Here is a 13,600-nt window from a genome sequence, read left to right as displayed (position 1 = left end):
CGGTAATTCTGGTTGCTATGGCTACCGTAGTAAGGAGCGTCGCGGAGTAATACACGCGTGCTTCACCATAACATTACAGTTTGTGTGTATAAAGACCCTAAAATAGCACCTTTCAAGAGACACGCTTATGACGCGGACTTCAAACTCAAACCACATCAGACTGTGTTTTTTACGTGTTACAACAGAAGAAGACTGGGAGTTAATGTGAATACGCTAACGTTTGATTTAGCGACATCAGACTGCGTTTTTTACGTGTTACAACAGAACAAGACTGGGAGAATACGGTACGCTCATTATGAATGTGTTTAATAAAGTTTTACTGACTGATTTATCTGACTGTTTTGTTTTGCTTAATGTGCCTTATAGTCCGGTGCGCTTTATATATGAAAAAAGTTAGAAAATAGACCATTAATTTACAGTGCGCCTTATAATCCAGTGCGCCCTATAGTGCGGAAAATACGGTACTTACAATAGGGTAGGTTAGATGTTTGCTCAAATAATCTTCAAAATGATGCATATTATGCCTTTAGGATTAGGAAAGTCAACACTGGCCACCAGGAGTTGCCCGGTGTTTGACCTATTAGATTTGCTTGCCTTTCGTGACACAGTGGTGCAAGCCAATCATTGCTCAGCGGGTCAGGATCAGGTTGTACTGTTTTGGAAAAAAGGATAGTGCTGTTTGGCAGGTACAAGATAAAAGCACATTGTTAATACCTCTCTCTCCGTCCCTCTTTCTCTCTCGCTCTGCATTGGTAAGCACCGTCCTATCAGCATCTCTCTCACCTCCTTACCTCTCCATTTGTGTTCACAATTAATCTACACTGTGACTCACTCATTCAGCGTTATCCTCCTCAACCCTGCACTCAGGTTAAAATCAAAGACAGCCTAACGGATGGCACTCACAGACGGCCTCACAGTGTAATGCAATATACACTGCTAAAAAAAAAACTAAAGAGAACACTTAAACAACACAATATAATTCCAATTCAATCTCTCTTCTGTGAAATCAAACTGCCCACTTTTGAAGCAACACTGATTGACCCTCAATTTCACATGCTGTTGTGCAAATGGAATAGATGACAGCATGATAGCAAGACACCCCAGATAGAGAGTGTTTCTGCAGGTGGTGACCCCAGACCACTTCTCAGTTCGGATGCTTTCTGGCTGATGTTTTGGTCACTTTTGAACGTTAGTGGTACTTTCACTCTCGTGAAAGCACGAAACGAATTCTACAACCGACACAAGTGGCTCAAGTAGCGCAGCTCATCCAGGATGGCACATCAATGTGAGCTGCGGCAGGAAGGTTTGCTGTGTCTGTCAGCGTAGTGTCCAGAGCATGGAGGCGCTATCTGGAGACAGGCCAGTACATCAGGAGACGTAGAGGAGGCCGGAGGAGGGCAACATCCCAGCAGCAGGGCCGCTACCTCTGCCTTTGTGCAAGGAGGAAGAGGAGGAGCCCTGCAAAATGACCTCCAGCAGGCCACACATGCGTCTGCTCAAACGGTCAGAAACAGACTCCATGAGGGAGGAATGAGGGTCCGACGTCCACAGGTGGGGGTTGTGCTTACAGCCCAACACCGTGCAAGACGTTTGGCGTTTGCCAGAGAACACCAAGATTGGCAAATTCTCCACTGGCGCCCTGTGTTCTTCACAGATGAAAGCAGGTTCACACTGAGCACATGTGACAGACGTGACAGAGTCTGGAGACGGCGTGGAGAACGTTCTGCTGCCTGTCACATCCTCCAGAATGACCAGTTTAGCAGTGGGTCAGTAATGGTGTGGGGAGGCTTTTCTTTGAGGGGCCGCACAGCCCTCCATGAGCTCGCTAGAGGTAGCCTGACTGCCATTAGGTACCGAGATGAGACCCTCAGGCCCCTTGAGAGACCATATACTGGAGCGGTTGGCCCTGGGTTCCTCCTAATGCAAGACAATGCTTGACCTCATGTGGCTGGAGTGTGTCAGCAGTTCCTGCAAGATGAAGGCACTGACGCTATGGACTGACCCGCCCGTTCCCCAGACCTGAATCCAACTGAGCACATCTGGGACATCATGTCTCCACCATCCACCAACGCCACAATGCACCACAGACTGACCATCCACCACCTCATCAGGAGCATGTCCAGGTGTTGTAGGGAGGTCGTACAGGCACGTGGAGGCCACACACACTACTGAGCCTCATTTTGACTTGCTTTAAGGACATTACAACAAAGTTGGATCTGCCTGTGGTGTGTTTTTCCACTTTCATTATGAGTGTTACTCCAAATCTAGACCTCTATTGGTTAACAAATTTGATTTCCATTGATCATTTTTGTGTGATCAGCACATTCATTTATGTAAAGAACTTAGTATTTAATAAGAATACTTCACTCGTTCAGATCTAGGATGTGTTATTTTAGTGTCTTTATTTTTTTGAGCAGTGTATTTAAAAAAAGAAAAATGTTGGGAGGCGCTGTCGGCACAGTGGCAGTGCGCGTGCTACCATGCATCGAGGCTACAGTCCTTGTTTGGGTTCACGTCCGGCCTGTGGCTCCCTTCCCGCATGTCGCTCCCCACTCTCTCTCCCTGATCTCTGCTCCTGTCCTTCATCTCTAATAAAGGCACAAAATGCCAAAAATAAATCTTTAAAAAAAAAAAGAAAAAGTATTTGTTCCCGGGGGGCAATTCAAAATAACAGCCTACGAGTAGTGTTTTGGTCAAGAGTGCTCTGAGACCAAGACAAGACCAAGGCAGGGCGAGACTGAAACAAGGCCAAGACATTATCATCGAGTGTGCAGGGCGTGTCTCTGGACCAGTTACAGTGGAAAGGTTGGTGCTGTAACGATGGAAAGAACTCTAACTACAAACTCATGAAAGTCATGTGTTGTTTTAGACAGGGGTTTCTATTCACAGTAAATCACCTGTCAGTGCTGGTCTTGATTTCAAATCTGGAGTCTGCTCAGTCCGAGACTGAGACGAGACTGAATGAGAAATAGATTATACTGTTAATCCAATATGCCCAATGATGTTTGAAAAACACGTCATGCACATTCATGTTGTTGTGATGTCTGAGTTTGGACTAACACTGAAGACGACTAAAACTTCATCTTATGAAGACAAAATCTGTGACACAATCAAGACACATGTGATCTGATCTGTCTGTGTGACTTTAGTTCACACTCCATCAAGATCTGTTCTCCGCAATGTGCACGAGCAGCCACCGTGCTCTGTCAGAAAGGGCTACTTTAGAAGATGAAGGATTTCGCTGACTCAGTGTTCGAGAATATCTGCCGGCTGAAAGTTATTTATTTTACCTTTGAGCAAAGTTATCCCTTTTTATCCATAACTCTCTCCTGAACAGAAGGACACTGTGCTAATGGACGCAATGCATACTGAATGAGAAACCCTGGCAAAGAAGAGCCAATAAGAGTCTCCCGTGAGACTAAAGAGGGCTATAAATCTGTAAACAACAGATGTCTCCAACGAGGGCTTTAAAACAATTCTTTATTTGTGAGTCAATGAACATCATCAATCTTTAAACACTCTGCAGATGAAACCTAATACTTCCAACTTTAAGTTAAACAGTGCATGCTGATTAACATGAAATGTATTATTAACGTTGATGAATTATGCATGAATACTTGTAGCACAAAAGAGCAGCACTTGTTGATTAAATGGTTAACAACCATTTTTATGCAAACTAAACACATTTCCTCATCCACAGTTGTTCAATTTGCATTTCATAAAAATACTAAGTTAGCATAAAAAAAGGGCAGCCTATTGTGGGCATTGCATCAATTACCAGTCACTTTAAGAATGACTCCAAATGAAACCATAGCAGAATCGAAAAAAAAAAAAAAAACTTAATTACACCCAACCAATTACTCCCTTTGTTTCGCAGTAAAGTTTTTCTTTGGATCAAAGTGCCTCCGTTCTTCCTTTCACTGCAAAACGCTGAGTTCTAGCAAGTTATTAAGGAGTGCTAGCTCTATTAAAATGCTAATATTTCTGGATCATTTTTCTGAAAGCTGTTGCCACTTCTCTCAGAAGTCATTCCACCTTCTCCCCTGGGACTGTGTAGCAGGAGTATTGAAATTCCCCGTGATGCAGTCTGACGTGTTTGGGTGACCACAGGACAAATTAGAAGCCATTTAAACGAGCGCTGCTGTGTAATGGACAACTGGGGACCAATGTGCTGCTATACATCTTATTTGGTTCACACTTAGAGAGAGGAGAGAGAGAGAGAGTCCCTCCTGAGAAAACAGTTGTTGAGTGGAAAACATGTTTGTAGTCCTCAGAGAAGCTCCTGGCAGTTAAAAGTGTGCCAGTGGCAAATGTTGTGTTTGAATGCTGACTCCACATTTATCTCCTCCAACTAGGGAGGATTTTACACGCATCCACGAGTTTGCTTTGTTTTTTGTTTTGTTTTTTTTAAGTCTCTATACCACTGTGGTTCTAACTGCCTTATTTGCTTCTGTGTTTAATGCTAATATCTGCTTTGGCAAGCAAAGAGGATGATTGTGTTGCTCTCCAAGCACTCGCTGATCTACAAGGTCTTCTTTTTCGGAGGACTGGCTGACAGGCTTGTTTTTCAGAAGTTCAAAGGGCTGAAACATTTAAATTAGGATGGATGGATGAGTGGGAACTGGGAGATTTTGAAAATACACAGCTGGACAGAGTGTGAAGAGAAGGTCTTCTCCCAGAGAAAAAAAAAAACAAAAAAAAAAAACAGAACAAAATGCCAGCAGGGACGGCAATGAGCAAAGCACTTGAAGGAAACATCAGCTCAGAGGCAAAGACAGTGCAGACAGCCGGGAGAGTACACAGCGACACTCTTTTTAATTGTAAACAGTCGCACAAACTCTTGTTGTCTTTGCTGCTATACTGACATGGAGGGAGTCAGAGACATATAATGAAGCCACATCCTGCAGTCTGAACAGCCTCGCAACAGGGAACGTACCATGTTCGGAAGGAAAGCTGTTAAAAACCTCACCAGGTCCCAGACAGGTTCTCTGCTGTCTGGGAACGAGGCGTCCTGTTAAACCTGTTCTACTCGAGCTCCTTGTTTTGCTTTCTACAGCACACAACGTCTCACTCTCAACAGCCCTCATTATTAACGATGTGTCCAGCATGGCTGTACGCTAGCAGCCTAGCATGAAACGGCGCACACTCTGAAGCCCTTTTCACACATTCTGAAGGATGTCGTAAACACATCGGGCAGGCTGCGGCGACGGTTTCAGGGCTCGCTGGCTGTGGGAGAGCATCGCCGTCAGCTGGAGGCAAGACAAGATGACGCAGGGATGGTGGATGAAGACACAGAGCTCTGCCACACTAATGACAGTTCTTTGCTTTTGCATCATTGCTAGGAGTTTAGACTAAATCATTACATCAACAGAAGAGTTGGAGAAGAAGCGACTGGTGAACGGACAACATAATGGAGCAGTTTGGTGAAGAGCACAGAGAGCTCATCTGTGGTCGTGTGCTGATCACATGACATCAACGTCATCACACCAAGCTGCTTCATTATGAAACGCTGCTTTTCACAGCCAGGTGACATTTCCATTCTGATTGATGTCTCAAACAAGTCGCTGTAATGCAACTCGAGTGTAAACATGAAAACACTGATTATCCAACTTCAGAGAACACTTAAGTGTCTGAGCTGTTTAAAAATCTCCTCTTACTGCATCACATAAGACTTTTCTGGCTGACGGACTCAGCTCCGTCTCACAGAAGAGGCAGTGCACCAGAATGATAACAAGGTACAGTGTTTCGTGCAGCATGTGTTGTGCAGCACTGAGGACAAATGGAGTCAGATAAAACAAAGTTTTGTGAAGTTCCCCTTACCTGTACCTGAAAATGCGATCAGAGGGTTGTTCCCCCATCACAAGATCAAAACCACGCTGGAAGATGGTGTAAGGCCAGGGACTGCCATGAGGAGAAGAGAGAGATCAGAGGGAGAGAGGGGAGAATACAACGGTGTGTTCAAATCAAACACAGAGAAGTTATACATTTTTCAGCGAACCCACCTTCTTAATCTAAACCCCATATAATCAAAAGGCGTGTTCCAACGCCTGTTTCAACTGCCTCTCCAATCACGAGCAGCACTGCGACGTGTGCTGGGTGTAAACATGCCGATTGGAAAATGTGTTTTCCGGCAGATGACATGCAATGTGACTTTGGCTCATAACTATTTACCAGGGGAGGGGATAACCGAGGACGACACGAGGAGACAGAATGGGAGAAAGAGACAAAGAGTAGGAGGGCGAGACAGAGTCACATGACGGAGAGAGCAGACAACGAAAAAAAGAGATACCAAGAGAGAGCGAGAGAGAGAGGGGAGAGGAGGGGGGGATGAGACAGATGCCAAGAGGCAGAAGGGAGAGATGGAGAATGATGGAGATTAATGGGGAGTGGCAGCTCGGGGACTAAACAGTCTGCAAAGTGAGAGTGTAAGGAGGAGAAGTGACAGTGGCCCGATGTCGTTCTGAGCAAACTCCCTGTACACTGTACTGTAAGCCAAAAAAGAACATCGAGGAAGAGGGGAGCGGCTTCCTTGCCACGGGCTCTGGTCATTAAACATTTAAGTCACCCCGGGGTGCCTACTCTGTCACACAGTGACGGGGACATGGGAGACCACGAGGGAAATAAGACACAGAGGTGCACAGTGAAGGCGGACCAAGGGTAACATTTTGGACGTAGACCAAATGCAGAAGCAAATAATCCATGTTTATATAACAGGCTGTCATTAAATAAAGTCTGAAATAAGGAGAGAGTGGCCCCTGCTTGTTCCTTCAAACACAACATTTAACTGGGTGTTCTTTGTCCCAGAAAAAAATGAACCATTTTAGACACAGTATATCACACAAACAAACACAGAGAGAGACTGAAGAGAGCGACCTAATGGCATCACTCCTCTAATGCACTTATTCCTTTTCTTAAACGTTTCAGGTTTAAAATCGTCACCTTGTTAAAATAATTGTATAATAATTGTCATTTTTTGAGATTGTTTTTTTTTTTTTTTGCCTAAATCAACTCCTTATGATGCTGGTCACCTCTGGTAAAAATGGCCTATAACCTCAGTTAAACAGATCATGTGATATACACCTTTAATATCATGGCCTATGTCAAGAGTGTTTTATTTTGTCTAAGTCAAAAGACGACGTGACAAAACACAAATGTAGTCACTTTCTTAGTCACTAAGTCACAGACACATGTTAAAAAAGTCATTTCTTTTTCTCATGTTACATAATTGACAATCATTGTTGTTAGTATGTCAATAGTGATCTGTTTTAATTACCTTGTTGAGTAAAATAATTTAAAAATATCATATTTTCCACATCTGGCTCAGTTTTTTGTTCCTGAAAAACTTGAAAAAATGACGTAGGCGATTATTTTAACAAGGTGACAAAATGTAACATTGTACATGCACTACTGTAAAGCTCCTTCACTGCACCTTTGGTACATTTTACATTTTTATACTGCTTTTAATATTCGTCTTGTGTTACATTTAGGTTCCCTGTCAGCAGGAGCACAGCAGCTTCTTTCTACTTCTGCTACGTTTCTTTACTATTTGTTTTGTACTGAAACATGAAGTCAGATTCAGTCTATGTACTTTGATTCTGATTCTTTGCATCTGTTTCAGGATCTTAAGTGTCAATGTTGATTTTTTGATCGTTGTGATGGACACAGACACACCAGCTCGCCTCACTCCACACATTGATTTATTGTTCCATTTAGTCTTGTATTATTAAAGTTTAGTGTGCACAGTTGATACACTGTAAGATCATATTCATTTCTCTTGAGTTACCTGAATGTCCGGGGGAACTTCCTGATTTGGGCCAAGGTGTGGTCAACGGCAGACAAAGCGTTTTATGCCGGAGCCAGCTCATTGGAGCAGACCATGCGCTCTGATATCATGAGGAGGTTTAGGTTTTCCTTGTACTTATTACTTGTTGTCCATTTTGGGCTCAACCAACAGAGCTGTCCTCCAGGTCAACACTTGATCCATTTTCTATCTATTTTGCTGAACTTTCTAGAACTAAAGCACCTCTTCATACACAGCCTGAGTGGCCACCTATGTTTTGGCACTGAAGCTGTGGCGTTCGCCAAATGTCAAGGACTTTTGAACAAGCTGACGTGAACCCAATTAGGCATCTATATAACTTCCTCGTATGAGGTCTGAAACAGCATTTTTTCAATGCCAAGAGATATCAAGTCATCGCTTGAATCATTAGTTTAATAGATAAGTGACCTTGCACCCAAAGAGATGAGCAATCCTTAGAGGATGATTGAGCACCCACAACTACACTGACTCAACGACGGCCACAAAATGATACATCCTTTTTAGCCGTTTTAGGGCTGCTGATCCAGCATCTGGTCATTCTAGCCCTATGGCTGGTGTTTTTATATTTAAAGGCATTCACAATGTTGATCACATCAATCTAATTAGTCTTCATCAGGAGAAATGATCCCACATTTATGTCAGTGATGTCATCAGAGGCATCTTGATTGGAGGGGAGAGCGGTGATCGATTGCATGAAATGAAAGGTTGGATTAAAGTTTGTTTATCTGTAAACCATAACAACAGTTAAAGCTTGTTGAACTGCTTCTCCAACTCGGACAGTTATTTTCCTTTTTTTTTTTTTTTAATCTCTCTCGTTATTACCTTACTCTGTGGGAATGCAGATTTTTTTTATTGCTGCATCGCCCCTTGTTAATTATTCACAAATAGGTAAACAAAGAACAGAATGCAATAGGGAACAACCAGACAGTAATATCTAGCAAGTGGGTTTCATAATTACTTTTTAGGGTTTACCTGTTTAATTCACTTCAAATGTGATCTCATGTAGTAGAGCACCTTGTTTAGGGGTTTAACATAGAAGAGCCACTTAGATCACATTTAAACATCTGCTACTTAACATAGAGCATATAAGGCAGAGTTTTGTTTGCCTACGTAACACGGGAATTAGTCAAATCAAATATACAGTAGTTTATATAGACATTTATTATGTAAACAGAATAGGACCCAGTATTGAACCTTGGGGAACGCTAGTGGTAATGGCAAAAAAAATAAAATAAAATAAGCCAAACTAGTAAAATATTGTTTTTATCACCCCAGTGTGAACTGATATCAATTCATTCACACTCTTACTTTTCTGTTTTTCTTTTACGATATAATGTGTGTTTCATATACACAACTAATCAGTAGCACAAGTGTTTACAGTCTTCGTGCCCCTGAAGTTTATTGTGATTAAATAAGTGTAATTGTCAACATCACAGCTCTTTTTGATCCATTTCTACAACCTAAGAATTTATGTTGTTTGACAAGTGCTTTCCCCATGTCGTTAATGAATCCATTTCATCTGCCTGATAATTAGCTATCATAAACTATAATGAGGTGATTATCATAACTTACCCCTGATTGGGCCCCCACTCGCTGCGGATGCAGAGGTGCTTATGGACCGGGTCCTTCATGTAGCCGTCAAGGCACAGACATTCTCCTTCAAACAGAAAGGCAGGGATTCAGTCACGTGTTCATTATAGTCAAGCCTTCTCTAATTCATTAGAGAGTTCCCAGTGCTCCACTCCTTTTATTTTACACCAAGAGAGCTTTCAAAAAGATTATCCTCTTCAGGCAGTGAGAGGACTCTTAATCAGCATTTTTAATGATGAAGCCAGTTTGTGTTTTTTTTTTGTTTTTTTAATATGAGTCTTAATTCTGTTCGAATGTCTGAGCAAAAGCTTTCAAAGTTTTCCAGCAGGAGCCCTTTACACAATCACTTTACAACAATACAGCCGTGCTAAAAATGGAAACTGCAAGAAAAATGGCAACTTATGAAACCAACATCATTCCCTCTCTTCATTGTGCCAGGGGTGGAGGGTACAATATGTGCAGAAATCAGTCACTGACACACTGATATCTGGAGGAAATCTGTTTTTATTACTTTTTTTAAATAATCCTACTTTCTGCTTGGGGATAATATTAAAAACATGCCAAGGCTTTTTTTTTTTTTTTTTTTTTTTTAGGTCTGAGGGAATCAGTTATATCTGAACCAGTTTGCTTGCCTCCTTCCATCGCTGCAACATGTGAGTCAGCACTTCAACACAGCGTGTTTCCTTAAAGGTCTCATATTATGCCATTTTTGAGGTTCATATATGTCATATACTGTCGCTCCATGCAGGCTCTCTCATCTGCATGTATTTCTAACTCTCTGAATCCCCTACAAAGAGAAACAAAAGTGCTTTGTAATATACAAAGTATCCTGATGACATGAATGTGTTCATGTCTCGTCTTACTCTGTGTTATATTCTGTGCGTTGACATGTTCTTTGGACTCTGAGTGGAGAAAAAAAAAGAATTTCTCAACTCAATTCATCCATGAAGACAAAAGAAAATGGCATAAACCTATTTGAACAATGAAGTTACCTACACATATCAATAATGTGAGCTTCACTTTGTATGTAAAGACAAAAACGTTCTTCTTATGTTGGAGTGACAGGAAACAGATGATCAGGTGCACATCTCTTTTAATGTGTTCTCACTTTTCCAATCTTAGATGTTTCTGAAAAGAAAACAGCTCTGGCTCCTTACTTTTCTAATTCCTGAAACTTAATTGCAAAAGTGAAAGTAAATACTGAAGTAAACTGTGAATCATTACTCCAAATGTCTGAATGTAATAGACTTTGTTTGTTTAAGTGTTTTTCACAGTTATCTGACTGATCCCATTGGCTGAGTAACATCCACTACCTAAATGGGAAGTGATTAGATCAGTGATTAGTCTAATGAATAGACACTCCGCACTGTCATTATTTACTAAAGCAAAGCTTGTCTGGGACTGCAAATTCACAAAATGTACTTATCACTAAGGCCTAAGGCAACCTGTGGGGCATTTGCTAATAGGATCACATGCAAGACTGCTCAACTGTACTGCCACAAATGGAAACACTGCAGAAACAGTTTGCAGAGCAAGAGTTTGGGACCCCAAGTGGGAACATTTGTGATACAGGAGTCCTGAACATTTCTCCGTCTGAATATCCTTTCGCTGAATTTTAAAAAAAGATGCAGTCCCATCTGTGACGACATTTTCCAACAGCTAGGGCTGGAGGGCTGTGGATTCAGTGCATGCTCGGCATTGGCATCCTCGTGATAAGTGAAGCCTTTTAGCAGAGCACAGTGAAGCATCAGCTTTTTGTTCTGCCGTCAGCTCCCAGGAGAAACATTGGCCTTGACTTTGCTCACAATGATGGATGGGGCCTCACCTTTGGTTTCCAGAGTTACTCAGGAGTAACATGTACAACATGCTCTGTTCATGTTCAATAGGAAGTAAGGGAAAGGCGTTATACACTGCTGTTAATGGAAAAGGTCAACTGTCAATACCTGGCAGGATAAAGGAAATCCTATTCACTCATTTTCCTGCCCATGTTGCTGGAAGGTAACTGTCATATCGGACTCTCTGGATTTCAAAGCATATTTTTATTGAAGGAAAAACGTCTATTGAAGAAAGTCCATTTTACTTCTGAGACTGAGTAAAGTTAAGCTCAGGGCTTTAAGGGTTGAAAATAGAGCAGGTTCAAACAGCTGAATGTAGAAAAGACAAAGACATAGAAATGGTTGCTCCTCTTCCATGGCTGTACATTCAGCTGGAAAAGCTCTTCAGACATTTAACATCCATGAATCGTTTCTGACTGAACACAATGACTGAATACGGTCGAGGACAGTGCTTAAAGAACATGTAGTCCAGTCAGCATCGTGTTGCAGCGTTTAGTAGCTGAAGTCCAGGTAAAAGAAAGTATGTTTAACGGTAATCCTCGTTAACAACTAAGAACACATAAGTGTGAATGTCTTTACAACAAGACAAATTTACACTCACAAATGTAACTGAGGAAGCTCAGAGAAAATACATATAACAGCAGTTAAACTGAGGGACCCACCACAGTAATTCATCGAGACTGGGCTCTACTGGCCCTTACAGTTTTGACCTTCAGATAGTAAACTCTATAGATTTGAGTTTTCAAATATTATCTTTGATTAATACATTCTTCATGATGTGTAATCCAAGCGCTTTCACCAGATACGAGTGTGTTACGTGTACGCTCCACTACAGTACTACATCACGCTCCCTATTAGCTCTCAAAGGCTGTGTTTTCAGAATGCACTGCCAAGCAGCTGGAGTCCCAATACCGAGGTATAAGATGCTGTGTGTAGCATAAAACCGTATATAAACTCAACATCAAACACACACAAAGTCATTGTTCCCAACTATCAAAACAAGAGTTTCATTTAATTAACCAGATGTTTCAGTGTTGTTTCAGTGGAAGCACACTGCTGCCACGGTGGAGCTGAGGCGGACCTAACACACATCTGGTGGAATTTAGTAGCAACTATTGCTTATGAGAAGGATTCTCAGCGTGTCAGCATTGGCCTTATTTACAACCAAAGACAGCCACAGTATTAACCTATGAAAACTGTTGTCTAGTTTACTAGCTGTCCCAGAGGTGGACAAAAAGACAGCTCAGTCAGTATTTTATTCAAAGGGAGTTTTAAATTGATAGTAAGCACCGGGACATAAAAGTCTCTACAGTTTAATCCTAAATTTGGTTTTTAAAATGTTCAATTGCGAGTTCAATTGCAAGATCTCAGAAGTTAATGAGGGAGTGCAAAGTCATTACAGCTGACAGGAGTGGTGGCCAAATAACCCCTCAGGTTTTATGAGCCATTATTTCCCTTTAACAGCTCACAGAAAGCACCTCTACTGGTTCTATAGCAGCAGACTCCTGATTTAGCATCTTGCAACAACATGGAGGTGAATGAAACCCTACAGCTTCACATGGACACCTCACAGATACGTCAGATTCTTCCCACAGCAATCAATCTCAAACTAAAGACTTTGGTACAGTGACCACAAAGATGGAAATCATTTTGTCTTTACAGTGTTTTTGTGTTAATGCGGGATTCTTTATACTTTGTATTTAAACAGGGTTAATTCATTTCCTAATGCTAAGGAAATGCTTGTTGGCGAAAAGAAACTACTTTACTATTGTATTATCTTAAACCTATGAAATTGTATTGCACTTCTTATTCTTGTTGTATCTATTGCATTGCAAAGGAAAGTTTCTCTCTGAAAATGGTGATTTACATCCACTCTTAGGATTCAGTATACTGAGGACATGGTTTAGGAAGGTTGAGGTTAACAGCTTTGGTCGATGAACTTGAGCATACATAGCACTTTTCTAGCCTGACTACTCAAAGTTCTTCTCCACAGCAGGTCACACCTACACCTTCACACCCCGAACAGTTAAGAAACAACCGACTATAACAAACATCCTTCCATGACACCGAGCCCTCTTTCCAGCAAGTTCCCATCGCAGATGTTCCAGATAATGCTGTACCCAACATATGCTGCTTTGCTGTTGGTGGAGTTGGTTGTCTCTCGGCCTGAAGGTTGGGGGTTCAATCCCCAGTTCCTGCAGCCTCATGTTCAATTTGGCCGTAAGACACTTAACCCTGAATCATCAATGTGTATGAATGGATTATTTACTTCTGATGGACACTTTACACAGCATCCTCTACCATCAGTGTGTGAAGGTGTGACCTGAGGTGCAAAAATACACAACACAAGACTATA

At 41.8% G+C, this 13,600-nt stretch overlaps 1 protein-coding gene across 11 annotated transcripts in view; it reads right to left on the bottom strand.

The window, feature by feature from the left end:
• Positions 1 to 13,600, bottom strand: part of astn1 (astrotactin 1) — a 393,364-nt gene that overhangs the window by 255,815 nt on the left and 123,949 nt on the right. For all 11 annotated transcript variants that reach the window (XM_079347778.1, XM_079347781.1, XM_079347782.1 and 8 more), the window contains 2 exons: positions 9,392 to 9,476; positions 5,827 to 5,901 (listed from right to left, as the gene is read on the bottom strand). In XM_079347778.1, the coding sequence (XP_079203904.1) occupies positions 5,827 to 5,901; positions 9,392 to 9,476 (160 nt within the window). The remainder of the gene's footprint in view (positions 1 to 5,826; positions 5,902 to 9,391; positions 9,477 to 13,600) is intronic.

This window comes from Symphodus melops, assembly GCF_947650265.1.
Source record: "Symphodus melops genome assembly, chromosome: 7".
Taxonomy (NCBI): Eukaryota; Metazoa; Chordata; class Actinopteri; order Labriformes; family Labridae; genus Symphodus; species Symphodus melops.
Note: the sequence above shows the minus strand (reverse complement) of the source record. Positions and strands in the feature narration are given on the sequence as shown.